The following is a 26018-nucleotide window of genomic DNA, read 5'->3' on the forward strand; positions in this document are numbered from 1 at the left end:
TCATGTCCATTAAGACAGTGATGCCATCCAACCTTCTCATCTTCTGCGTCCCCTTCTCCTCCTGCCTTCAACCTTCAGCTTCAGCATCAGTCCCTCCAATAAATATTCAGGACTGATTTCCTTTAGGATTGACTGGTTGGATCTCCTTGCAGTCCAAGGAACTCTCAAGTCTTCTCCAACACCACAGTTTAAAAACATCAATTCTTCAGCTCTCAGCCCTCTTTATAGTCCAACTCTCACAATCATTCATGACCACTGGAAAAACCATACTTTGACTAGACGGACCTTTGTTGGCAAAGTAATATTTCTGCTTTTTAACATACTGTCTAGGTTTGTCATAACTTTTCTTCCAAAGAGCAAGCATCTTTTAATTTCATGGCTGCAGTCACCATTTGCAGTGATTCTGGAGCCCAAGAAAAAAACAGTCTGTCACTTTTTCCATTGTTTCCCCATCTATTTGCTATGAAGTGACGGGACCGGATGCCCTGATCTTAGTTTTTTGAATGTTGTTTTTTGGTTTTTTTTTTTTGAATGTTGAGTTTTAAGCCAGCTTTTTCACTCTCCTCTTTCACTTTCATCAAGAGGCTCTTTAGTTCTTCACTTTCTGCCATAAGGGTGGTGTTATCTGCATATCTGAGGTTATCAATATTTCTCCAGGCAATCTTGATTCCTGCTTGTGCTTCATTCAGCCCAGCATTTCTCTGCATATGTACTCTGCATATAAGTTAAATTTTCCACAGTTTGTTGTGATCTACACAGTCAAAGGCTTTGGCATAGTCAATAAAACAACAGTAGATGTTTTTCTGGAACTTTTGGTTTTTCTATGATCCAACAGATGTTGGCAATTTAATCTCTGGTTCCTCTGCCTTTTCTAAATTATTTCTTTTAACTGTACATATTTTCACACGGTCTTCAAACATCAGTTTGAATTGAGAGCTAAATGCATTAAAAATTTTGGTTCAAATGTAAAAGATAAAACCTATTGGTCAGTGTACTAGGTATCAAAGAGATCAGCAAAAGCAAGTTGTTTACAACGATCAGATATGCTCTAAGCTTCCCAGGGACCTACAGCGTAGGTGTTCTGTTACAGATATAAAACTGAGGCACAGAGGTTAATTTGCTTCAACATCATTTAGAATGGCTCTTTGAACTTGGTGCTTTGAGCCTGCTCTGCAGCTCTTGGCCTTAGGGAACTGTTTAAACCTGTTGGGTGGGGTAAGGAGGATAGATCTGGAGTCTAAAAACCTCAGTCCAAGAGTCCCTGTTTCCCCAAATGTGTGATCTTGAATTGGTCAGGGCACTTCTAAAATATTAAGATTCTCTTTTCCTCACAGGGTTGTGAGGATTTACTATGCTGCTGCGTATAAACAAACTCTGGGAACTGTAGGAGGTCCTCTCTAAGGTATAATAATAGGTTACCTTGGATGAATAGCTTGTCTTCTTTGAGCTTCATCTATAAATTGAGAATAACCACAGCATGTTATGTGATTGTTGTGAAGGTGAAATGAGACCATGCATATGATGGATGCATATAAATCATATGATGGATTAATGCACAGTTCCTGGAACACCAAAATCAATCAAACTGATACTATTCAACATACCTTCATTTTCAGTTTTCTGGTTCACTTAGGAAGATTTTGGTAAATCCCTAGGGTGGGGATCTGAAATAAACTTTCAGAGCACAGAGAAGTGGCTAAACTACCTTCTCCCTTACCCCTTCCCGTCTTGAGGAAAAGGGTCTAATGGTACCTGGCCTTAACTGCAATTCTCAGGGTTAGGCAGGCGCCCAGGCAGCGTGGCCGCCGAGCCGCGCAGTTCCGCGCCGCCACCCGCCAGGGGGCGCTCGGCCCGACATCGGCCCCGGGAGCTGCGCGGCTGGAGGAGGCGGAGCCCAGGAAGCCAGGCAAGATGGCGCCGTCCGCGTTAATGCGCCCATTCTGGAAGCTGCTGGCCCCAGCTAGGTTCCCGATTGTCTGTAAGTGTCCCTCCTCGAGCAGGCCGGCCAGAGCTTCCAGCCTGCCGCTCCCAGGGTGAGCCCAGCCCTGCGAGGGCAGGAGGGGACTGCGCCCGGGCTTGTCCTGCAGTGACCTTCGCCGACCCTCGTCCCGGAGCCCACCCCTGCCTCCATCCGCGACTCTTGGCTCCTCATCACCCGCCGCCCACCCTGCTCCCAGTGCCACCGAACTCTCTGGGTCTGTGCGAGTGGACTTAAGAGCCCCTCCTCCTGCAGGCGGGGGAAAGGGAAACCCTTCCGTGGGCGCTTCCGAGTCGTCTGAGGGTTCGCAAAAGCCAATGTAGAGGGTTTGAAGGCGTCCTGGACGACGGAGGCCCAGGGAGAGTTACTCGACCTCTCTGAACCTCTCCGTGGCTGTTCCAATGAGGAAGTAGAAGGGGGAATGAAATGTGATTACATGTATTTAAATGTCAGGTTTGTACCTACAAGGCGGTAAGTTACAGATTTGGATACCCTTTCTGTCCCCTTTCAGCTTCATCGCGGTCAAAGTTCTACATCCGGGAACCGCCGCATGGCAGCCCTAACTGGCCGAAGGTTGGATTGACCTTGGGCACCTCCGTTTTTTTGTGGATCTATGTAAGTACTTCCTCCCTTCAGTTGCGCTACTCCAACATTGGAGAGGACAGACACCAGTGTGAGAGTGAATGTTACGGAGCAACTCTCCCATACGATAGGATATTTATATAGCTTGCTAAATAGCTATTTCTCCATGAGGGAAATCCTAAGGACTAAAAAAATGTTAAGATTTCAGGCATGTACACACTACTATATTTAAAATAGGTAACCAGCAAGAACCTACTCTATAGCACGGAGAACTCGGCTCAGTATTCTATAATAGCCTAAATAGGAAAAGAATTTGACAAAGAATAGATACTTGTATGAGTATAACTGAATCACTTTGTTGTACCTCTGTAACACATCATTGTTAATCAAATATAAAACAAAAATTTTTTAAGTGTAACCAGGATGAAACTTATACCATTGTTCTTTTGCATGGTTTTGTGCATGGCAGTTTTACTACATATTATATATCCTTTATTTCTTAATGAAGGTGGAGACAGATTGAGGTTTTATGAAGGCACTTTTCTTCAGATGCCATAGGGACAGATCGTTAGTGAAAAAGAAGGGGGCAACAGAGGATGAGATGATTGTATGACATCACCAACTGAGTGGATTTGAATTTGAGCAAACTCTGGAAGATAGTGAAGGACAGGGGAGCCTAGCATGCTGCAGTCCATGGGGTCTCAAAGAGTCAGACATAGCAACTGAACAACTAATACAAATTAAATCCCATTAAATTTATTAGACATAAGATTTTGACAGTGTAAATACATTGTTGGAAATTATACCTTTTTGTTTACTGTATGCCAAATGTTCTACCTATGAAAACTTATTTAATCTTTTCTAAATACAACACTATGTGGTAGTACTATTATTATTGACCTTTTATGGATGAAGAAAACACTTGGAGATATTAATTTGCTGAACCCATTTCTCCCTAAGTACAGAGCTACACTGTAGACCACTCTGAAATAGTGTCTCTCTATAGATAAGTTTTTTAAAAGTTGACTTACAGTATTGATGCTCTGTTAGCATTTAATTTTTTTGTTTTGTGGCTAATGGTTTTGAAATTTCTCCATTGCTGCCCACCTTCAACTCCTACACCTGTTATTTGGGATTTTTTCATTAAAGTGGTTCAGCTTTATGACACAGAAAGGAGTAAAAGATACTGAAAGTCACTTACAACTTAATAATGGTAACTAATCCTTTTTTAATGGAGAAGGAAATGGCAACCCATTCCTGTTTTCTTGCCTAGGAAATGCCATGAACAGAGGAGCCTGGCTGGGCTACAAACCATAGGGTCAGACAGGACTTGGTGACTGAACAACAGCAGCAATCCTTTTTAAACAATGTTTGCTATAATGTAATTTTGTATGTTCTTAAAGTTTTCCTAAAAATGAAACATGTTGCTGAGAGCTCTGATTGATAATGAATCTTTGCAACAAGTGTCACCCGGTGTTAAGGCATTGTTCCAGTTGCATAATCCCTCAGACAGTTGTTCTAAGAAAGCGGCTGCCCTCCATGACATCTAATTAACACGTGTATAATTGGGGAGCGCAGGTTGGTCATTCACTCACAGTATGAAACTTCTAAGGTTAGGAGTGTAATACACATTCTCCAACCTCATTTAATAACCGAGTTCTGCTTTGGCATGTTGATTTGGCCCCTCTCTGGTAAGGCATTCCAGTCCATTAGTTACCCACTGAATAATTTATTTGCAGAAGTTGGTTTTAAACTCTGGAGGGTTGCCTTCTCAAATTAGTATGTCAGATTGTGGTGAACAAGTATGTATCATTGTTTTTTCGACTTTTTTATCCCTTAACCTTTTATTTCTAACTAGAATAGTTGTAATTCTTTTAATCTGTCCTCATTTCTCTTGTGAAATATAAATATCAACTGTTGGTTTCCTTCTTTTAAGTTGCCAGGAAAATTACATTTCTGATTTTAACTGTTACCTACTTCTAGCTCATCAAACAACATAATGAAGATGTTTTAGAGTATAAAAGAAGAAATGGGTTGGAATAAACTTTTGAAATACTAAAATAGTAAGTATACAATTTTATAGGATGAACAGATTAACAAATATAGGATGAACAAATTAACTTGCATCAAGTTAATTTGACCTCTTTAAATAATGTGTTTTGCTTGTTATTTTATCAGGTTTATACTTTTCAGCACCTATATTCCTGTCTTTGAAAAATGTATGAATTTTTAATACCTGGTTCATATATCTCTTACCATAGTCATTTTTAACTACTACGCTTTGACTGCCCTCAAAGGAAGTTGTGCTTAAGAGTGAAACCAAAATTATATTTTCTTAAATCTAATAGTGCTGTACACAGTGCCTTTCTAGCACTTAGGACAAGTTATCATTGCTTGTGTATGTATTTCTTAATATATCTTTGTCATATACCACACTTGAGTGTAAAATTCAAGTAAAATAGGGCATTCAGTTGTTAAAAAAAAATTTTTAACTGCATACTGATTTTGTTATGATTATCACTACATCTAATACCTAGTTGGACAATTCATAATGAAACCTAGCTACGTATATGGGTGCTATATTTCTGAAAATCCTTTTAAAGAAATCCTGTATTGGTCCTTTTGTAAAAGGAAAAATCACTCTTCTAAATCTCAGCTTTCATGGATTAGGTTGATTAAACTAAATAACTTAGATCTGCCGGATAATAAAATAGTAATCACTAATGTACTTATCACCTTGCCCATTTCACTGCTTCAGTCAACCAGTCAAGATAAATATGAAATAGGTATTTAAATTGAAGTCAGATGCTTCTGTTACTCCTGTAGTTGGGATGAAAAAAAATGTTTTTTGCTAAAAGATAAAAATGAGGAGTTGATATTCTTTGTGGATTTGGTTTTTAGACTTCCCCTGCTGCTATAAGATAAATTATTCAAAATGGCTAATTTTAATATTTTTTCTGCTAGTTAATGCTATAGCTTTCTTTTCTTTTTTTCATTATAGGTATGTTCCATATAGTGATTATAGCAGTTCCTCTGGATTCACGAAATCTGTTGAGTTGTAAACGTGAGAGAAGGAATTACGTGTGAATATATGTCAAGTCAGCATTTGTGTTTTACATGTTTAAATTAAAAAATACTTCTGTATTCTTCAGATTATGTATATTGTGATAATGTATCGAATACCAATTCTAAGGAAAATTATTAAATGTATTTTAATGTGGAAAGTACCATCTGATAATAGGGTCAATGATAATTAAGGACACATTGGTAAGAAAACTTTTTAAGGATATAGATTTTTAAAAAATCACTGCTGAAGAATTTACTCCTTATATCAACTTTTAATTTCTAATCAAAACATTTATTCTTTAGTGATCAGGGTGGTAGAGCTACTCCTATTCTATTGTCTAAAATACAAAAGAACCCAAATACTGTTTTCTTCTAGAGGAGAAAGTGAAGGTGAATCCTCTCAAAAGAGTTTCTTCTGACTCTATTTCCTTGAGTTTGGATGGTTTTCATTTGGGTAACAGTGTTTACACCTATATGGCCACACCATTTGTGGCCTCTTTTTGCTAACATGAATTTCATCCAGTGAATAGCAGACTAATTCAAAAAAAGGTGAGGAAGAAAGGGTTGGTGGAAGTTAATAGACACAAATTAACAAACACCTCATTTATCCCTCATCAGAACCCTTTCTTATGAATCAGTTAAAACTTCTTTATATGCCATTTCATTAATTTAAACATTTAAATGCACTATACATTTAAATTATCATTTATATCTCCATTCTGATGTTAAATAGAAAGTTTCATTGGCTTTGTGTGTGTTTGGGGCTCTGGCCAGCACTTATTCTGGGAGATTGATGGCCCGATGTCTTTGGAAGTCACTTCCAAACATAAATTCACAGTTAAATTATTTCAGAATAAGTATTTAATCCAAGTTCAGTGAAAGACCAAATATAATAGTACCTATTAGCATTTGTCATTTCAGAGTTTTAACTGGTAGAAGTGGAAAGGACCTTAGGGGTCATATAGACCAGTTTCATAATTTTACATGTGCAAAAACCAGAGGTAAAAAGTTATTTGCCCAGCATCAATGGAAAGTAGAATAATGAATCCTAAAAGATGACCATGTCCTATTCCCTGAAGTTTGTATATATGTTAGGTTATATGGCAAAGGTGAATTAAAGTGGCATATGGAATTAAATTTGCTAATCAGACATACAGATAGATTATTCTGGATTATCTGGCTGGGCCCGATGTAATCACAAGGGTCCTTATAAGTGGAAGAGGGAGGCACCAGAGTGTGTCAGAGTAATGTGATCGGAGAAGGATTCAGTCTGCTGTGGTTAGCTTTGAAAAGGGAAGAGAGCCACGGAATGGAGAAGGCAAAGAACTTATCCCCTGAAGCCTCCAGAAAGGAACTCGGCCTTGCTGACACCTTAATTTTAGCCCAGTGAGACCCATGTTGGATTTCTCACCTACAGAAATATAAGATATGATAAATTTTTGTTGTTTTAAACCACTTAGCTTGTTAACAGCAGCAGTAGGAAACTGTTGTCACATGGTATTGGACCAAGAAGTCAGGTCCCAGCTCCCAATTCAAAGAACTTTAAAAGAAACACTTAAAATTCACATCCCTAAAGGAAACAAAAAACTCTAAGACACTTTAAATTCTGGAAGCTGATAGCCTTAGTTGGAAGTAAAATACAGCTTTAATAAGCAGGATCTACTGTACATCAGGCCTTGAAAATATTGCTTCCCTGTGTGGACTTTGATCTTGATTGTGCCAGTGTAACCACATGGAGAGCCATCATGAAGACTGGGGCTGTCCAAAAGAATCTTCTGCAGCGATGGAAATGTTTCTGTGCTAACCAGGCAGTAGCCCCTACGTCCATGTGACTATTGAGTGTTTGTTTCATTTTAATTCTTTTAAATAGCCACACGGGGCTGGTGGCTGCAGTGTCGGACAGTAGAGGTGCGGATTCTGAGTAACACCTCCTAGAATTGTGCCACACAGGGGCACTGGTAGAAGATGGTTTCTAAACTGTTGAAACCTAACTCAAATTATATTAAACTAAAAAAGAGGCTACAGAATGACTCTAAGACCCCTTTAACAGGGTCACACCTGTGCCCAGGAATAATTGAGGCCTGGAACTCAAATGTCATCAAGACTTTTGGTCTTGGCTCTGCTCTCTGTATATCTGCTTTGTTGCCTTTGCATACAGATCATCTCCTCCCCAAGTCATTCTAAAGAGAAGGCCACAGTCATTAGCCCCTGGGTACACATCTCAGTTTAAGAGAGAAGCCAAACTGAACAAGAATCATTTTGATACTAAATACCTAAGAGAAACGGCCAAATGACAGTTCCTTTAGCAATAACATAAAAACTTCCATAAAGAAGATGCAGGCAAAATCATATGTCCAATGCTGTCAAGTTTTTTCGGTCAGAATCAGATCTTTTTTTTTTTTTTTTCAGATTTAGTATCTGTGAGATAGTCATTTAAATTATTTTCTTAAGTTGCAGTAGGAAAAAAACAAGCTTTATGAGCTTAGTTTTAAGAAGTTGTGGGTTATATTTTGGCCCCAAAAAGATAAGTGAAGTCCTGACCCCCAGTATATCAGAATGTTCCCTTACTTGGACATAGGAGATTTGCAGATGAGTGTACTGGAGTAGCGTGTGTGCTTAGTTGTAGCTGCCAGGCTCCTCTGTCCATGGAATTTTTCAGGCAGGAATATTGGAGTGGATTGCCATTTCCTTATCTGGGGGACCTTACCACCCAGGGATTGAACCCACGTTTCCTGTGTCTCCTGCATTGCAGGAGGATCCTTTATCCACTGAGCCATCGGGGAAGCCCTTTGTAAAATGGATCCTTAGTCCAATATGACTGATGCATTTCTAAGAAGAAAAGAGGCAGAGAAGATAACCTTAAATGAGGGAGGCAGAGATTGGAGTGATGCGTCTGCAAAGCAAGGATGACTGGTAAACATCAGAAGCTGCAAGAGGCAAGAGAGGATTCTTGCCTACAAGTTTCATGCGTTGATTTCAGACTTCTAACCTCCAGAACTGTGAGAATAAATTTTGTTGTTTTAAACCATTCAAGTTTGTAGTAATTTGTTTTGGTAGCCTTAGGAAAATAATATGGAAATGGTAGCAAATGTCATGTTTCTTTTACTACAGAAGAGAAAGTGAATAGATGAGAGGAGTGCTGAGGAACCTCCAAGAATAATTAAATTACCATCTTGATTACCCTTTCTCCATTTTGTTGAAATATTTTAGGCCATTAAAAGGGTGCTTATCAGCACCTTCTCAATTGCTTGCCAATTTGTCTTCCTAGATACTTTTTAAAAAAATATTTGGCTGCACAGGAGTCTTAGTTGTGGCATGCAGCATCTTTAGTTGCAGCAGGTGAGATCTAGTTCCCTGACCAGGGATTGAACCTGTCCCCCACCCCCTGCTTTGGGAGCACAGAAGTCCACCACCAGGGAAGTCCCCCTATATTCTAAATTGTTTCACCTTATATCCATATTGATCTGTTGAAAGTACAAGTTATAGCCTGCTACTGCTGCTAAGTCACTTCAGTCGTGTCGGACTCTTGTGCGACCCCATAGACAGCAGCCCAGCAGACTCCTCTGTCCCTGGGATTCTCCAGGCAAGAACACTGGAGTGGGTTGCCATTTCCTTCTCCAATGCATGAAAGTGAAAAGTGAAAGTGAAGTCACTCAGTCATGTCCAACTCTTAGCGACCCCATGGACTGTAGCCTACCAGGGTCCTCCATCCATGGGATTCTCCAGGCAAGAGTACTGGAGTGGGTTGCCATTGCCTTCTCTGAGTTATAGCCTAGGGATTTAATATTAAGAAAAACAAAGCTGTTTGTAGCTTTCTGTGGAGTCTAGGAAGTCACTCAGTCTCTGAAAATTGACTTTAATTATATGGAACTTAAGCCTTGAATAAGTATTAATATTGTCAGTAGAGGACTCTTAGAACATGTTTTCAAAATTAACATTGTCTTTGTCAACAATCACAATTAGGTGGAAATCATTAAACAAACCAAGTTAACTCCAGCCCTCGATTCTTGTTTTCCCAACAAGACCAAGAAAAAATGTCAAGGATATGCTCAAGGGCAGCATTATAAACAGTGTGACTAACAACTGGGAAACTTGTCTGAGCCTTACAGAGTCATCTGTAGCAAAGACCTACTGTTAAAATTCTCTTGGGGTTCTGGAGAAATGGCTTGCTATAGAATGAATTTGACAACCCACAGGCATGTCCTCTCTTGGGAAGTATTTCATCAAGATGTGAAAAGAGGTTGGCATCAAAATGGAAAGCCACGTATCCTACAAGAGAGTAGAGTAGGTAGCAAATTCCCTTTGATCCAAGAGGCACAAGCTTAAAGCTAAGATGAAAAGGGATCTGGAGAGGTGGCACTATCACAGGCTCTTGCCTCTCAGCTAGGACAGCCACATCCAACATAGAGGACACAGTAAACTCCCCACCGGACTTTACCATATGATGAGATGGTGGAATATAATGGACCCTGTCACATGCCCACTGAGCGCCTTCAGAACATTGTAAGGGAAATGAGCTTCAGTTCAGACTGGAAGTCAGAATCTAGCACTGCCTCCCCCAACTAGCTGAGCACGTTTTATACCTAATGTGTGTCTGCGCTTCCAAAAACCCTATGAGTAAAGGAATTACCCACATTTTACTCAGACCAGTAAATTAGAACAGGTATGTGACTCCCAAACTCAGACTCAACAACAGTGTTATACTACCTTGATTTTTTTCATGTGTAATACAAGGATAATCAACATTCCTCTGCCTACTCCTTAGGCTTGTGTAGAGGACAAAGCACAAAGACAGATGTGACAACATGTTGGGAGAAATTTTAAAGCCCTATATACATGTGATCTGGGCTTCCCTAGTAGCTCAGCTGGTAAAGAATCCGCCTGCAACACAAGAGACCCTGGTTCGATTCCTGGGTGGGGAAGTTCCCCTGAAGACAGGATAGATGACCCACTCCAGTATTCTTGGGCTTCCCTGGTGGCTCAGACGTTAAAAGGATCTGCCTGCAATGTAGGACACCTGTTTTCAATCCCTGGGTTGGGAAGATACACTGGAGGAGAGCATAGCAATCCACTCCAGTATTCTTGCCTGGAGAATTCCCATGGACAGAGGAGCCTGGCAAGCTACGGTCCATTGGGTTGCAAAGAGACACGACTGAGCAAAACACAGCACATACATGTGAGTTATTTTTGTATTGTTTGAATTAGTTGGTTTGCATTGTTTAAACCAGTTTGGCTCTAACCAGCGCTCTTCTTTTACACTTATTACTGATACCTGGCCAGAGATATCTTTGTGATCATTGACCCCCATTAATGGGAGGCTTGGCAGCCACTGCTGAGAAAAATTGTTGCTTCCATGTCTCTGTAACCTGAAACTGTGAGCGGTACCAGAAATCATATCTTGTTCTTTGAAGAATGCGCTGGAACACCAGTGATCAGATACTCGGTGAATATTTCTGCAGTAGATTGTAACCAGTCCTCAGCATCTAGAACACGCATGTTGTAGGCATTCTGAAGATCCTGAAAGACAGTGTGAGTGATTGACAGCAGGGGGCTGCTGTCGACCCTGGGGATGATCTAGGTCTCGGTCTATACTGAGACCCTGAGTCTACATCGGAATTCCAAAGGGAGAGGTCTAGAACGGTGTTTTTACAGATGTTTACTCAGAAAGAATCCTGTTTTAGGGGAGCTGCCAGTACACTAAATACCAGTATAATGTACACACTAGTTCTTTTTTCTTTTTTTTTTTAACTGTGTCACCCCTCTTGCAATATTCTGAGTTCCCTGACCCTGGATTGAACCCAGGCCCCCGACAGTGAAAGAGCCTAGTCCCAACCACTGGACTGCCAGGGAATTCCCTGGCATTCTTTTTTCTCCCCCTACATTAATTTATTTAAATGCATTTACTGCCTTTGACTATTTCCTCTTCCTGGCAACTTTCAAAATTCAGACCTAAGTAGGTGAAAGAAAGAATGAGCTGTAGTGGTAGATTTTTTTTTTTTAAATCAAGCAGCACCAAATTGAAAATGGTTAGGAGCTCTCCCCACTGATTTGATTCTATTTGTCAGTCTGTTGTATCTGCTGGCAATTCATTCTAGGATGTGTGCTTGATGCTGGCCAAAGGTAGCAAGTGTACTAATCTGCATTTTGTTATATTTCAGGACTACCTAACTTCTTGGTGAAAGGTCTGGGTCTAGCCCCATCTTCCAGGCTTGCAAGTCTAAATTAGACCTCTCATTAACAGCTTACCTAATTGTTCTTAAGATTTAGTCGATAGGAATAACTCATTATTCTGAGCATCAAAAAATAAAAAAAACCAGTTCTGATCATTGGCTTGTACTCGTTAAATGAGAGTATATTAAATATTATTAGAATTGGGTTAAAACTAGAACCTCTGAGGAATGTTTAGTTATTTGCAAAGGAAATGAGCAAATATTTTGCCTGTAATATACCAAGAGAACTTGGAACGAGAAGGACCATGTTTATGTCCTTAAAAAAGTCACCACCTGTTTTTTTGCTAAATGGAATAATTGCCACCTTCCTCAGAGGGGTGAAATGAAAATTAAAGGAGAAAATTATGTGAAAGTGCTTTGTAAACTGTCAAATGCCAAACGTGCATAAGGGGTTATTACAGTAGGAAATGGTCTCTTTCAAAGGTTGATCATTTCAGGGAAGTCCCAAAGATTAATCATTTAAGAAATGTTATAAGCATAAATTACTAGTTTCCATATTCAAACTGTGACAGATTCTTGAAGACATGAGGAAAGTAATTGAAATTTGGAGGAAAAGTCTAATTAGTGTTTTTAATTGATTTGGAAATACTAGTTTCACATCCCGGAGAAGGAAATGGCAACCCACTCCAGTATTCTTGCCTGGAGAATCCCGTGGACAGAGGAGCCTGGTGGGCTGCTGTCCATGGGGTCGCACAGAGTCCGACACGACTGAAGCGACTTAGCAGCAGCAGCAGCAGCAGTTTCACATCCCATAGAGGAATATGTAGCACTTTTGGAGATTATATTTAAAAGTCATTGTAATAATGAATTGCCTAGAGATTCAGCCATTACCTGGGAATTTTCTTAGGATTCTGAACATTACCCAGAGTACCAGTGGAATGCTGAGGCTGTCTCTCTCTTTGATTCGTCTCCTGGGAGCTTGTAGCTACCCTTTCCACTCCTAGGAAAGCTAGTGGAGTATATGAGATAAAGTGGGTTCCGATTTCATGTGGCATGATCAATCATGTCTGTCTTATTCCAGATGCGAGGTCCGAAACATTTCCAGTCCACTCCGAGTGGAAGATAAGGCAATGGGTAGGCAGATGACGGCGACTTCATGGTTCCCTATCCTTATTCTGAGAGGCCGCCGTCAGCTGAGTTCTCAGGCCCTGGAGAAAGCAACAGAATCTGGAGATTGGGTTGTGGGAGGATGGTGCAGAAGACCAACCGCTTTGCACGTCCCCAGAGACCGCCCGGGCGGGGCGGGCAGGGGTCGGCGCCCCTCCCCGGGGCGGGGCTCGCAACCCCGCAGCGGGCTCTGGGCTAGAGAGGCTGCTTCGCTGCTAGCTGCTGGCGCGATGTACCTCCGCCGGGCGGTCTCCAAGACCCTGGCGCTCCCACTGAGGGCGCCCCCAGGCCCCGCGCCGCTCCGGAAAGACGGTGAGTCCCAGGTGCAGACCGGGGATCCTCTCCCGGCGTCCAAGCCTGAGGACAGGTGCCCCGCGCACAGATTGCGCGGGCGCCCCCAGTACCGGTGTGCCCTTGGTGGGTCAGATCCATCCCCGGGCAGCAGAAGCCCGAGGTTGATGGGGGAGAGATGGGGGAGAGTGGCCGGGAAATCTCCCCGAAATTCTTGGAGATCTTGGAAGTAGGGAACGTTTCCAGCGCGGGCTTCTGAATCCGGACTAGATTTCCTGAGTTCGAATCTTGATCTTGGGCAAGTGATTTAACTTCATTTTCCTCAACTGGTGAATGGACAACACTTGTTGTGAGTTTTAATGAATTATTATGTAGTTAAAAGCGCTTAGAAAACTGCCTGGCTAACGTAGGCATTAGCTTCCCACTGGTATTGACATAGGGACCAAGGCGTTCTCCATCTTTACGAGGAAGCAGAGGTATTGGTGGGCAGATGGTCACAGACCTGCGGGCCAGGCGGGTTGCGGGAGGCGGTGTCGGTCTAGTAGAAATTGGGTAACTGCTCTTGAGAAATAAACTCCAGACTTGGCCAGGACTCGGCCCGCGCGAGCCGTGGCATCCCCGCCGAGGAAGCGGCTTCGTCGCACCTTCCTTGGGGGCTGCAGAGAAAACGAGCTCACCAGCTGTTCGACTGCGTCGCCCCTGGATCTTCACCCGTAGATTTTCTAAAACATGGGGAAAGGGACATATTCCCTACAAGTGAAGTGCAGTGAGAGTTAAAAGCTTATTAAATAAAAATTGACACGTACGAAAGCGCCTAGCATAGGGCCCGGGACATCGCAGATGCTTAAGTGTGAGCACTGAGAGCATCTTTCCCGAGCAGCCGGCGAGCCTGGGCCCAGGTCCGCGCTCCCGGAGAACTTCTGCCCCGGCCGGCTCATTCCTAGTCCCCATCCATCTCCCCTGTCTTTTCTGTCCCTGACTGGGGCGCCGGCTCTTAGACAACCTCATGGAAAATTCTTAGTTCTCCCTTCACTTTGCCTCTCTCCTAAGGCTTTAGCATAGTTCGTGCGTTGGAGTCGGGGAGAGGGGAAAGAGAAAGACTCCGGCGGAAAATTCCATGGCCCATTTCCATACACACCCCCCTCAGTTTGATTAAGCCTGCGGCGGTGATTAGTAATAGTGGGAGGGAAGCAAGGTCTGCCTAACTAGCATTATTTTTCCTGTTAAAATGCTCCTGGGAAGAAATTGCCTCCATTAACAGAAATAAGACTTCGTTTTCCTTGATCTTTATGCCGAATAAGATAGAGCAGGTTTTTCGCTAGTGATATAAGAGGAAACCATTCATTTGAAATTTCTGAAGATAACGGGGCTGTTGTGATGGGGGATGGGGGGAGACAGATGAGCCCCCTGATCGTGGCCTTTCGCGTTATCTCACCGCAGCCCCCACCGGCCACATATATGTCTTTTTTTTTTTTTTGGTAGCTACACATATTTCAAATAATTATTTGGGGCAAAAGAAAAGCAGCTTTAAAATTCTAAATAGGTTAGCAATATTGGTTGTAGCAGTACTACAAAAAAAACCCAGTACTTTTTCTCATTTTCACCTAATTCTTTTTTTGATTTAAGTTTTTTCAGAAATGTTATTGACTGAAAATTTGGCTTTGGTCGTGAGCATTAACCTTTTATTGGTTCTTTCAACTTTGATGAAAAATGTAATTGATTCAGTTTATTGAAGGATAAAATTTTTACTGTGCCTCATCAAATTTTGTTCTCTGGTTTTTGCTTTTAAAAATGTAAAATTTTAATGAGTAAATAAATTAGGTTTATAGTAAATCACGGGAAAAACTCAGAAAGGCAAAATAGAAGTCACTGATAAATCCTATCACTTAGTGAATACCACTGTTTATTTGTATTTTAGTATACACAGTGTTCCACACCTTTTTTTCTCCCTGCGTTTTTTTTTCTTTTGCACATTGCTTCCACAAATCTGGGATAGTCCTATAAAGATTACTTTGCTGTAACTTTTCACTTAATATATTGTAAATATTTTCTCATATAGTCTTCTGCAAAAATTAAAATATTTATGTTTCACATTACAAATATGCTAAAATTTATCTAATCCTTACTGAATATTTATTTCCCATTTTACTGTTCATTTGAATATCTTTGTCATAATTGTATTTGTATTTGTCTGTACTTAAACGTTCGTGATTTTCTCTATTTCTTCCTATTAAAAAAACCTTTATGTTACTTATGCCTGGTTGCTGACTATGAAAGCTACATATTCCCTATTTAATAACAGATGTATTTTTAAACCAACAAAAGCTCCACTAGAAGTCAAAGACCTAACTTCTTACCATAGCCTCTCCGGGCACATTTGTGAAAAAAAAAGTTTTTTTTCTGAGCAGTGTTCATTTATATCCAAACTAAGAACATATATACAAAATCTTTCCAGTTTTGCTACTACAGAGATTTGTAGTTTGCGAAGATGTCCTAAGATTTGCTTTCTGCAAATCAGAGCTTCTTCCTGGTCCCTACACCCTTATTCTCTGTGCCAGGTCACATCAAAATACTGCATTTTCCTCATCACCCAGGTCTCATGCTTTTGCACATGCTCTGCCTTCTGCCTGCAGCGCCATTTTCCCTCCCCTTATTTATCTGACAAACTCCTCCTTTCCCTCAAAGCTAGGTCATGTCTCTTCAACTGTGACAGTTACACTGAGCCGGCTAGCTGAGGTCTTTCGCTGCGTTTTCATGCTGTTGTTGCTTCGGCTTTCATATTTCATCCATTACATCATTTGCCATGCTGCATTGCAGCTATTTGCCTACAATTACTTGTCTCTACATCTTTTCCTTCTTTTTTTATGCTAGGGACCTTGTGTGTTGTGCTTACAATCATATTTTTGTTAAGATTATTTAATTAATTTATTTGTTTTTGGCTGTGCCTCAAGGCATGTGGGATCCTAGTTCCCCAACCAGGGATTGAACCCACACTTCAGGCATTGCAAGTGCAGAGTCTTAACCACTGGACTGCCAGAGAGGTCCCTTCAGTTATAGTCTTAATGCTTCTAACAATGCCAAACACATAACTGTCCAACTGTTTGTCAAATGAGTAATAAAGGTCTCTACTTTTTCATCTTTTTTTTATCTTTAAAATAGAGAATTTTGGCTTTAAGCTTCTTCTAGCTTTGAGTTTATTATAAAAAATTTCAAAAAAAAAAAAAAATTTCAATTCCACAGCATATGGTATATACAAATTCTAGCACTACACAGTTAATATATTTAAGTAGAGTAGTATAGTACTTTATCTATTTCTATTACTTTGTACAAAATTGCCCTTCTGTTTTAGATATGAACTTATTGGCAACATTTGTCTTTGAAACGTTTATATCTGCCCATCTTTAAAGGTTTTATATTAGAAGAATTAAAGTTTCTTTCTATGCCTACATTTGTGTTATAGATTTATAGAAACATGTAGGATTTCAACATAAGTTTTTATTTAACACATAAATTTTAAGCACAAATTATTAAATTCATTTTAAAAAATAAACTTTTCCATTGAATGCTGTGGTGTGGTATATATAATATTTTTTTTTTTAGTTTGGTATATTTAATAAATGGATTTCTTTTGCTAACCTGTATTTCCTTTGACTGTTAAAATTGTTTCATGCTTTTATCATTTCTCCTTACTCACGCCTGCATTCCTCCTAAGAAAAGCATGATGCTGAGCATCAAGATGACAGGTTTCATAAGTAATTATCAAATCAGATTGAGAAAAATGTCAAGTGGAATTACTGCCCTACCTTGTAATACTGTATTCCTTTAAGCTAAAATCAGTTGATGTTAATATAGTCCATGCTCACTGAGGGGAAAAAATTTTTTTATGTAATCACTTAAAATAGTTTTGCCCATGGTGGAGCTAACTGTGTTTAAACTTGTTTTCTTAGCATCTCTTCGCTGGATATCATCTAACAAATTCCCTGGATCATCTGGATCAAATATGATCTATTATCTGGTTGTAGGTGTCACAGTCAGTGCTGGTGGATATTATGTAAGTGATTAAATAACCTTGGTGTTCAGGAATCCATATATTTCACAACATGTGGTAAAACTCAAAGCAGGACCTAGGAGTAATTGAATATACAAGATTATGAAAAAAGAATTTAAGTATAAAATGCTTAATACCACTAAGTATGGATGACTTCCAGTAAAAAACAATGTTATTATAAATACTAGTAGTACTAATAGCTGACATTTGAGACCATATTTCAGACTCATGGTTCATTTAATAATTACAACAATTCTTTAAGGTAAGTACTATTAATGACATTCAACAAGAACTGTTTTGAGAGAGAAACTTTTAAAAAAATTAATAGACTTTATTTTAAAGACGAGTTTTAGGTTTACAGAAAAATAAGCAGGAAGTGCAGAGAATTCCCCCCTTACCTCTCTGACCGCCTTTTCCTTATCAATAACCTCCCTTTAGTGAGCTACAGTTTCTTACAACTGATGAGTCAATACTGATACATTGTTATTAACTAAAGTCTGCAATTTACATGAGAGTACACTCTTAGTGTTGTACATTATATGGATTTTGACAAAGATATAATGACACGTATTCACCATAATGCCTTCCCTGGTGGCTCAGTGGTAAAGAATCCACTTGCAATGCAGAAGTCTCAGGAGAGGCAGACTCCATCCCCGGGTCGGGAAGATCCCCTGGAGCAGAGCATGGCAACCGACTCCAGTATTCTTGCCTGGAGAATCCCCATGGACAGAGGAGCCTGGTGGGCTACAGTCCACAGTGTTGCAAAGAGTCGGATACAACTGAAGCAACTTAGCATGCGCACATGTACATTCATCATTTCAGTAGCATACAGTCTCACTGCCCTAAAAATCCTCTGTGCTCCAAGCAGTCATTCTTCCTTCTTTCCCCACCACCTTTTTATTGTCTCCATATTTTTTATTAGCTTTATATTTTTTTATTAAAAAGTAATATTTATCCATATTTTTTTTTTAATTCAAATACCCACATATATAACATCAAAAGAATGTTTTCCTGCCTGGTTTCCCTTATTCACTCCCTGCACGTAATCACTATAAAACAGTATGCTTTTAACAGTATGATTTTGAAGCTAAAAAAAAAAAAACTGAAACAGGGAATTCCCTGGCAGTCCAGTGGTTAGGACTCAGCACTTTCAGAGTTGTGGGCACAGTTCAATCCTTGGTCAGGGAACTAAGATCCCGAAAACTGTGTGGTGTGGCTAAAATAATAATAATAATAATCCTATTAAATTGAATCATTCCTCATTTTCTTTCTAAATTGAAATCTAATCTTTATTAAGAATAAGAGTAGAATAAGTGTTATTCTTCAGAAACCATAAGACTACACAATCACTACATTTTGGTTTGACACTACAAAAATATACATAAAAGGGATTTTTAGTCTTAATTATGAGCAGTTTGTAGGACTATGAAGACAATGAAACCAAAACGCTTATTTTAATCTTCAGGAATTTGAAAGCCTCAAGAATCTAGTAAAGTTCAAAGATGTCATTTTTATTATTGTCCTCCTCTAATCGGCTTTCCCTCTTACCTAGATTTCTTTGCTTTTACCATCTTTCCACTGCTTAATATTGAATTCACTGCCCAGGGCTACTCTAGTCAGATATAGGCCACTGGATAAAACAGATTAAACTAGGTCATGTGATTATGTGGGAAGCTGGAAGACTGAATTTCATCTGGACATCACCACATTCCTAATTATGCTTACTAGTGCCAGACATGAACCTCTCCAGGCCACTAAATCTTTCTTTGCAAAAGCAGGAGTAAACTGGACAGTTAGAAACTGGCTACTTGCGAGAGCTCTTTCTGAGCTTGTTCTCTGACAGTGGGAGTGGAAATTGGACAAGGCGATGATCTCTAAGTCCCTTTCCACCTCTAAGATTATATAGTTTTAATTTTGAATGCTGGAAGCCTTAATTCCCAAGAGTCTTAGGCTACTTTCCAGAGGAAATACAGAATGTGAGGCACTCCAAAAACCCGTCTTCTTATAATATTATTCTATTATACTAGAATAATATTATTCTATATTATTCTAATATAGAATAATAAATTCTATATTAGATTTAATCCAAACTGAATCTACAGGTGTTCTGTAGCCAAGAACACTCTTTCATTTCCAAGTAAAATCTTCTACAATGAGAGCCTCTTAAAATCTGAGAAAGGCCCAGGTCACTTCAATTTTTTGAGAGTCCAGCTATATTTTTAAAAAGTTATTTATTTATTTCTGGCCACCCAAGCAGCATATGGAATCTTAGTTCCTCAACCAGAGATTGAATCTGCACTCCCTGCATTAGAAACGCAGCATCTTAACCACTGGGCCACCAGGGAAGTCCAACGTCTGGGTATCTTGAAAAACAAAATGCCAGACTGGGTTTTAAAAGCTGCGGTAAAAAAAAAAAAAAAAAAGCTGTGGTAGATTTTAAATGCTCACATTTAATAAATGTATAATGTCATTTGGAAATTATTTCCAAAGTCTAACTCTGAGACCCTCTCTTTTAATCGATCTTTCTTCTACTCTGCTTGATTATGTTAGATTTTACAAAGCTAGATCCTCTAGGTTACACGAGTGTGAGTTATTCTTATATCTCTTTGATTCTGCTTTAACAGCTCAATTGTGTTTTAGCCCCTTGAACAATAAGACTAATGTCCTTGGGATGTTGTTGCTGGAATAGCCATTTCAGGGCCGTGAACTTGGGCACAGGTTCAGCTTTACGGTACTGAGAAGTGACTCAGCATACTAGTCCTGTAAGCCGTCAGGATCTCCCACCCCACTGGGAAAATATTCCTTGCTTTTATACAAATATGTTGACTCTCTTTCTGGCTGATCCTGTTTGCTCTGTGTATTTCAAAGCCCGATGGTTCACGTCAGAATTCACCAAACCCTGAGGGTTGCTTAAGGGCCACTTTTACATCATTTTCACCATGAGCTTATCCAGTTTCCATTTTCATAGTCTAATTTGAACATGCCAAGAAATAGTTTGTAATTTGCATAGGAAAACTTTTAATGAGATTAATGATTTACGATTATTAGAAATTTAGGAAAGGCTACATATAAATTTGTTTCTGTTGTTTAGTTGTGCAGACTCTTTTGCAACCCGCCAGGCTCCCCCTGTTCATGGGATTTTTCCAGGCAAGAATACTGAAGTGGGTTGCCATTTCCTTTCCCAGGGAATCTTCCCAACCCAGGAACCGAACCCATGTCTCCTGCACTGCAGGCGGATTCTTTACCACTGAGCCACCTGGGAAGCCCCACATATAAATATACAATTTTTAAAATGTATCATCCTACCACTAAGAGAGAAATCTCTACTAACATTTTTTAAGCTGAGATAATACAAATAATATTATCTAACTAGTGAGATTTTCATTTTTAAAATATCATTGTCTAATATGAATACAGGCCAGAGATTACTGCTTGAATTGGAAATAAAAAGACATCTGTATGTTGTATCTAAGGTTCAGATAGCTTTATTCCCAATTCTGTTTTGCAAGTAACCTATGGCAGGTCATATTTCTGCTTTTAATGACTAACCCTAGAAATCTTCACTGGGGTCTACAAAGCTGTCATTTTGGAAGATTTTTTGAAAACTTCTTATTGTGAGAGAATTGAGTTTCATATGCAGTTATAATAACTAATACCAAGACAGCTTATATACCTTTCACCTCATTTCCCCTGTGCCAACGTCTCTCCTAACTGTAATACAATATCACAGCCAGGAGACTGACATTGATATGATCTGTAGACCTGATCAGATTCCACCAGCTTTACATGCACTTGTGCATGTGTTTGTGTATGTGTGTGTGAACACTTAACTGCATGTATTTAGTCCTAAGCAATTTTATCACGTGTGTTTACCATCACAGTCAAGAGACAAAACTATTGTGTCATCACAAGGATCCCCAGTGTTGTCTCTTGTAATTGTGCTTCCTTCCCTCCTGCTCTCCTCTCCCTTCCTTTTACTTCCTGGCAACACTAACCTATCCTCTATTTCTATATTTCTTGTCATCTCAAAAATGTTACCCACCCCTCAGATAACATTAAGTAGATGGAATCTGAAGGTATGTAGCCTTTTGAGACTGGTTTTTTTCACTCAGCATGATTTGCCTGGAGATTCATCCAAGTGGTTTCCTGTACCCACAGTTCACTCCTTTTATCTATAGTTCATCCCCTTTATGGCAGAGCAGTATCCCATGTCATGGGCGCACCACAGCCTGTGTAACCAACCAGCCTACGTAGGACTTCTGGACTGCTTCCAATTTTTTGGCTATTACGATTAAAGCTACCATGAACATGTGTGTTCCGGTTTTTGAGTGCACATAAATTTCTGCTTCTCTGAGATGAATGCCAGGGGCTATTTTTTAATGCCTATCAAAATATTTTTACTTTAGCATAATTTATTATTTTCTTCTTTGTCTTATCTACTTTGTGTGTTTTCAGTTCTCTTTGACCTCTCTCAGAGCATTTCTTTCTTTTCTTTTTTAAATTTAATTTGGCTGTGAGGCATATGGATTCTTCACTCCCCCAGCAGGGATAGAACGTACAGCCCCTGCATTGGAAGGGTGCAGCCTTAACCAGTGGACAACCAAGGAAATCCCTCTTTATTTTTAGAAAGCATTCTACTTAATGACAAAGATTTCCAAAGGGTAAATAAAAAAATAGATGGTGTGTATTGGTTTTTCCTGTTTGAACTGTAAACACCCTTAAACTTGGCATGGTGAACCTTCTTGCTCAAGAAATAAATTTAAGCACACATTCACTTTCAGACTTACAAGAGAGTCACATCAGGGAAGGCCAAACGCAGCGATCATGTAACAGATTTGAAAGAAAAAACCAAAGCGGAGTTACATCCACCTCAAGGTAAAGTGAATTCACTATTTTCTTTTTCCTTGAGGCACTGATTTTCATCATCATAGTCTAGCGATGAACACTATTTGATTTTGGCTTCTTTACTTAGTCCCGAATGGTGTAGGTAGGAGTTTGTTCAAAAAGGAAAAGTCCAAAAAAAAAAGAAAAGGAAAAGTCCAACCAAAGTCTAAAGATGTTTTGGATGAGTGCGCTTGGTAAATGAAAACATTGTACATTTAAACCGCTGACCAGCATCTTTGACTTCTTTGTGTGATGACATTACTCTTCCCCTACTCAGGCTTCCATTCATGCAGGCGTGAACTTGACCTTTCATTTCTCTCTTTATTTTTTTAAAGTCACGAAACTCATTTTGTTTCAATTTTGGCCAAGAACATCTGTGTGCAGTGACATTAGAGTCAGTTACCTATACTGAGTCCCTCAGTTCAGATTGATAAAATGGCAATTAGTAAGAAGAGAAACTTCGTATTTTCATCCTGATGTATACTTTTTGCCTTAAAGTGCTTGCTTTATACCATACTTTCTTCCATTTCAGCTATAACGTCATTATTATCAAATACTATGATCGCTATTAAGAGACAAAGGAAAACAGCTTCTCATGGACCAGTTTTAACCTTTTTGTCATGAGAACAATAAGAGAATATCATTAATAAACATACTGAATATAATCATGAGATGGTTGTCTGTAATAATACTAAAATACAGCATTTCCATAACATTTCCTTGGTTTTAACCCTTTTCATATATATTATTTTAGTTAATCCTCCCAATACTTTGTTAGGTAGATATTATTAATATCCCCCATTTTACAGGAGACAAAACTGAGGTTGAGGGAGGATTAGTAACTCTTCAAAGTCATCAGTTAGTTGGTTATTTTCCCATGCTATTTCACATGACACATGGCCTGTTTATTTTCATGACCTGTATTTGAATAAATAATACGTGTAAATTATTACTTTTTAAAGTTCAAGAGTTTCCAAAGGGTTTGCAAAATAGCAGATCCCCCATTTTTCCTCTCCAGAGGCAACCAGTAACACCAGTTTCTTTGTGTCCCCCTGGAGAGTCTTTACAAATATAACTATTTAGGTTTAATCTTACTCTCCTTTTGTCCTAATACAAATAGTACCATACCTGTACACTGCTCTTTTCCACTTAACAGACTACCTTGAAGACCATTTCATGTCAGTACTTATTGATTTGTCTCAGTTTTTAATTTTTATATATTTATTAAAAAAAAACTTTTTGGCGGCAAGGCGGAACATGTGGTACCTTATTTCCCTGACCAGGGATGGAACCCACACCCTTGGTAGTGGAAGTACAGAGTCCTAACCATTGGGCTGCCAGGGAATTCCCCAACTCAGCTTTTAAGATGACTGTAGAGTGTCCACTGTATTCCCATGCTCTTTAACACACTTTTTTTTAATGGACTGAATTTTAAAGGTGAAAAAGAGAACCTTGTGGGTGCCAAGGAAGCCAGTTTAGAAGCCCCTGAAGTATCTTCAGCGGAAGCTTCTCCGGTGGTTACTGAAGATATTCCCGATGCTCCAGCTGTGGTCGTAGAAGAGGCTCCCCCCTGTCCAGATGACGCCGAGGCTGCTCCTGCGGAGACCGAGGTGGTCGGCGCTGAGTCTCGGCCAGAGGCGACAGGCGGGGCGACAGGGGAGACCGCAGAGGAAACGACCGCAGAGGTCACGAGCGCAGCTCCGGAGGAAGCTGCTGCCGTGGATCGTGATGAAGGTACAACAGAGAACGAAGGCTCTGGTGAACGTGCTGAACTGGAAGAAAATTCTCCAGCTGAGTCAGAATCCTCTGCCGGGGAGGATTTACAGGAAGAAGCCTGTGCTAGTTCTGAGGCCGCCTCAGCCCAAGGTTAATCCCATGCTGATTGACACCTCAGCAAAAAAATGCCATAGAGGGGCTGACAGGTGTCTTTGTAGTTTTAGTAACCTTAGATTAAAAAAAAAAAACAACAACAACAAAGGCTTCTTTTCTGGAAGATAGTATTGTGCCTTGAGGATTTTTGTTTTTGTTATCTACTGATCGATTTCAGAATGGAGAGATTTGAGATTTTACATGTCTGAATAGTTTTCTGCTCTCTGGGATCAGAGTATGACAAGGCAGTAAGCTTAAAGAGTTTCATCTGTGAATTTAAATTTTATGTGACAGAGATTGAGCTATCTTTACAACCTTCATTCACATTAGTTTTGCTATAACTCTGCCTTTCTTTAATGTATGTAAATCTAGGTTCTTGACTTTTAATTTGAACTCTAAATAAATTTGGAAAATCTTTAGTGCTTCTATTATTATTCACTCACATTTATATGTATGAATAGTATATATTAACATGCACACATATAACATCACATGAACATTGCAGTGTTATCAAAGAAAACATAATCTACAGAAAACTCTGTGTATGGCAATATGTGTAACCTTTCTCCCATCTATGTTACATGGGGGCTGTGCCGATATTTTCCATATTAGCTTGGTTCTCTTTGAGCAATGTTTATTGAGGACTTACACTTCATGCTAGGGATCATTCATTCATTTCCATATTCAGTATTAACTGAGGACGTATAACTTACCAGACACTGTTTAAGTGCTGAGATGAAAAAAAAAGCAAAAATTCCTGCCCTTCCCAGCTCATGTCCTAGGATATATATGTTAATAAATGCTCTGTGCTATGCTTAGTCGCTCAGTCATGTTCTGGCTCCTCTGTCCGTGGGGATTCTCTAGGCAAAAATACTGGAGTGGGTTGCCATGCCCTCCTCCAGAGGGTCTTCCCAGCCCGGGGATCAAACCCAGGTCAACAGATAATAAATAGTAAGCAAGATAAACAAGAAAACTCTAAACAGATATAAATAATAAACAAGATAAATATAGTCTGTTAGATACTGATAAGTATTTGGAAAAAAGTAATGAAAGTAAAGGAATCCTACGTGTTGGTTTAGGGGTGGGAGTTGTCATTTTACGTAGTGCAGCCAGAGAAGACCTTACTGAGAAGCTGTCTTGTGAGTAAAAACCTGAAGGATATAGAAGGGAGCTTGTCATGAGGGTATGGGAGGGTAGAGAGCAGCAGAAAAATATTCCATATGAGAAGACTAAAAGGATCTGAAGCATGAATGTGTTAAAGGGAACCCTCTTACACTGTTGGTGGGAATGCAAACTAGTACAGCCGCTATGGAAAACAGTGTGGAGATTTCTTAAAAAACTGGAAATAGAACTGCCATATGACCCAGCAATCCCACTTCTGGGCATACACACTGAGGAAACCAGATCTGAAAGAGACACGTGCACCCCAATGTTCATCGCAGCACTGTTTATAATAGCCAGGACATGGAAGCAACCTAGATGCCCATCAGCAGATGAATGGATAAGGAAGCTGTGGTACATATACACCATGGAATATTACTCAGCCATTAAAAAGAATTCATTTGAACCAGTCCTAATGAGATGGATGAAGCTGGAGCCCATTATACAGAGTGAAGTAAGCCAGAAAGATAAAGAACATTACAGCATACTAACACATATATATGGAATTTAGAAAGGTGATAACGATAACCCTATATGCAAAACAGAAAAAGAGACACAGAAATACAGAACAGACTTTTGAACTTTGTGGGAGAATGTGAGGGTGGGATATTTCAAAAGAGCAGCATGTATACTATCTATGGTGAAACAGATCACCAGCCCAGGTGGGATGCATGAGACAAGTGCTCCGGCCTGGTGCACTGGGAAGACCCAGAGGAATCGGGTGGAGAGGGAGGTGGGAGGGGGGATCGGGATTGGGAATACATGTAAATCCATGGCTGATTCATATCAATGTATGACAAAA

General features: G+C 39.7%; 2 protein-coding genes across 3 annotated transcripts; both read left to right on the forward strand.

The window, feature by feature from the left end:
- The first annotated feature begins 1821 nt into the window (after positions 1–1821).
- On the forward strand, positions 1822–8654 carry NDUFC1 (NADH:ubiquinone oxidoreductase subunit C1). 2 transcript variants are annotated; one of them, XM_043486093.1, is made up of 4 exons: positions 1822–1978; positions 2490–2593; positions 4544–4623; positions 5562–5779. In XM_043486093.1, the coding sequence occupies exons 1-3, from the start codon at positions 1912–1914 to the stop codon at positions 4601–4603; spliced, it is 231 nt and encodes a 76-aa protein (XP_043342028.1). In that variant the 5' UTR covers positions 1822–1911; the 3' UTR covers positions 4604–4623; positions 5562–5779. The 2 variants fall into 2 exon arrangements, with proteins under 2 accessions (XP_043342028.1, XP_043342024.1); XM_043486089.1 differs by lacking the exons at positions 4544–4623; positions 5562–5779 and adding an exon at positions 8379–8654.
- Positions 8655–9405: 751 nt separating this feature from the next.
- Positions 9406–24474, forward strand: LOC122452467 (mitochondria localized glutamic acid rich protein). The gene is made up of 4 exons (XM_043486106.1): positions 9406–13275; positions 17202–17305; positions 22084–22177; positions 23624–24474. The coding sequence occupies exons 1-4, from the start codon at positions 12843–12845 to the stop codon at positions 24055–24057; spliced, it is 1065 nt and encodes a 354-aa protein (XP_043342041.1). The 5' UTR covers positions 9406–12842; the 3' UTR covers positions 24058–24474.
- Positions 24475–26018: the final 1544 nt, after the last annotated feature.

Source organism: Cervus canadensis, chromosome 1 (assembly GCF_019320065.1).
Source record: "Cervus canadensis isolate Bull #8, Minnesota chromosome 1, ASM1932006v1, whole genome shotgun sequence".
Taxonomy (NCBI): domain Eukaryota; kingdom Metazoa; phylum Chordata; class Mammalia; order Artiodactyla; family Cervidae; genus Cervus; species Cervus canadensis.

Bases quoted from the DNA above. Each gene is read 5' to 3' on its own strand.
- NDUFC1 (XM_043486089.1), top strand. From the start codon at position 1,912: ATGGCGCCGTCCGCGTTAATGCGCCCATTCTGGAAGCTGCTGGCCCCA. The intron at 1,979-2,489 runs GTAAGTGTCCCT...GTCCCCTTTCAG, and splicing joins AGCTAGGTTCCCGATTGTCT to CTTCATCGCGGTCAAAGTTC. The intron at 2,594-8,378 runs GTAAGTACTTCC...CCTGCATTGCAG, and splicing joins CCGTTTTTTTGTGGATCTAT to GAGGATCCTTTATCCACTGA.
- LOC122452467 (XM_043486106.1), top strand. From the start codon at position 12,843: ATGTGGCATGATCAATCATGTCTGTCTTATTCCAGATGCGAGGTCCGA. The intron at 13,276-17,201 runs GTGAGTCCCAGG...TTGTTTTCTTAG, and splicing joins CGCGCCGCTCCGGAAAGACG to CATCTCTTCGCTGGATATCA. The intron at 17,306-22,083 runs GTAAGTGATTAA...ATTCACTTTCAG, and splicing joins TCAGTGCTGGTGGATATTAT to ACTTACAAGAGAGTCACATC.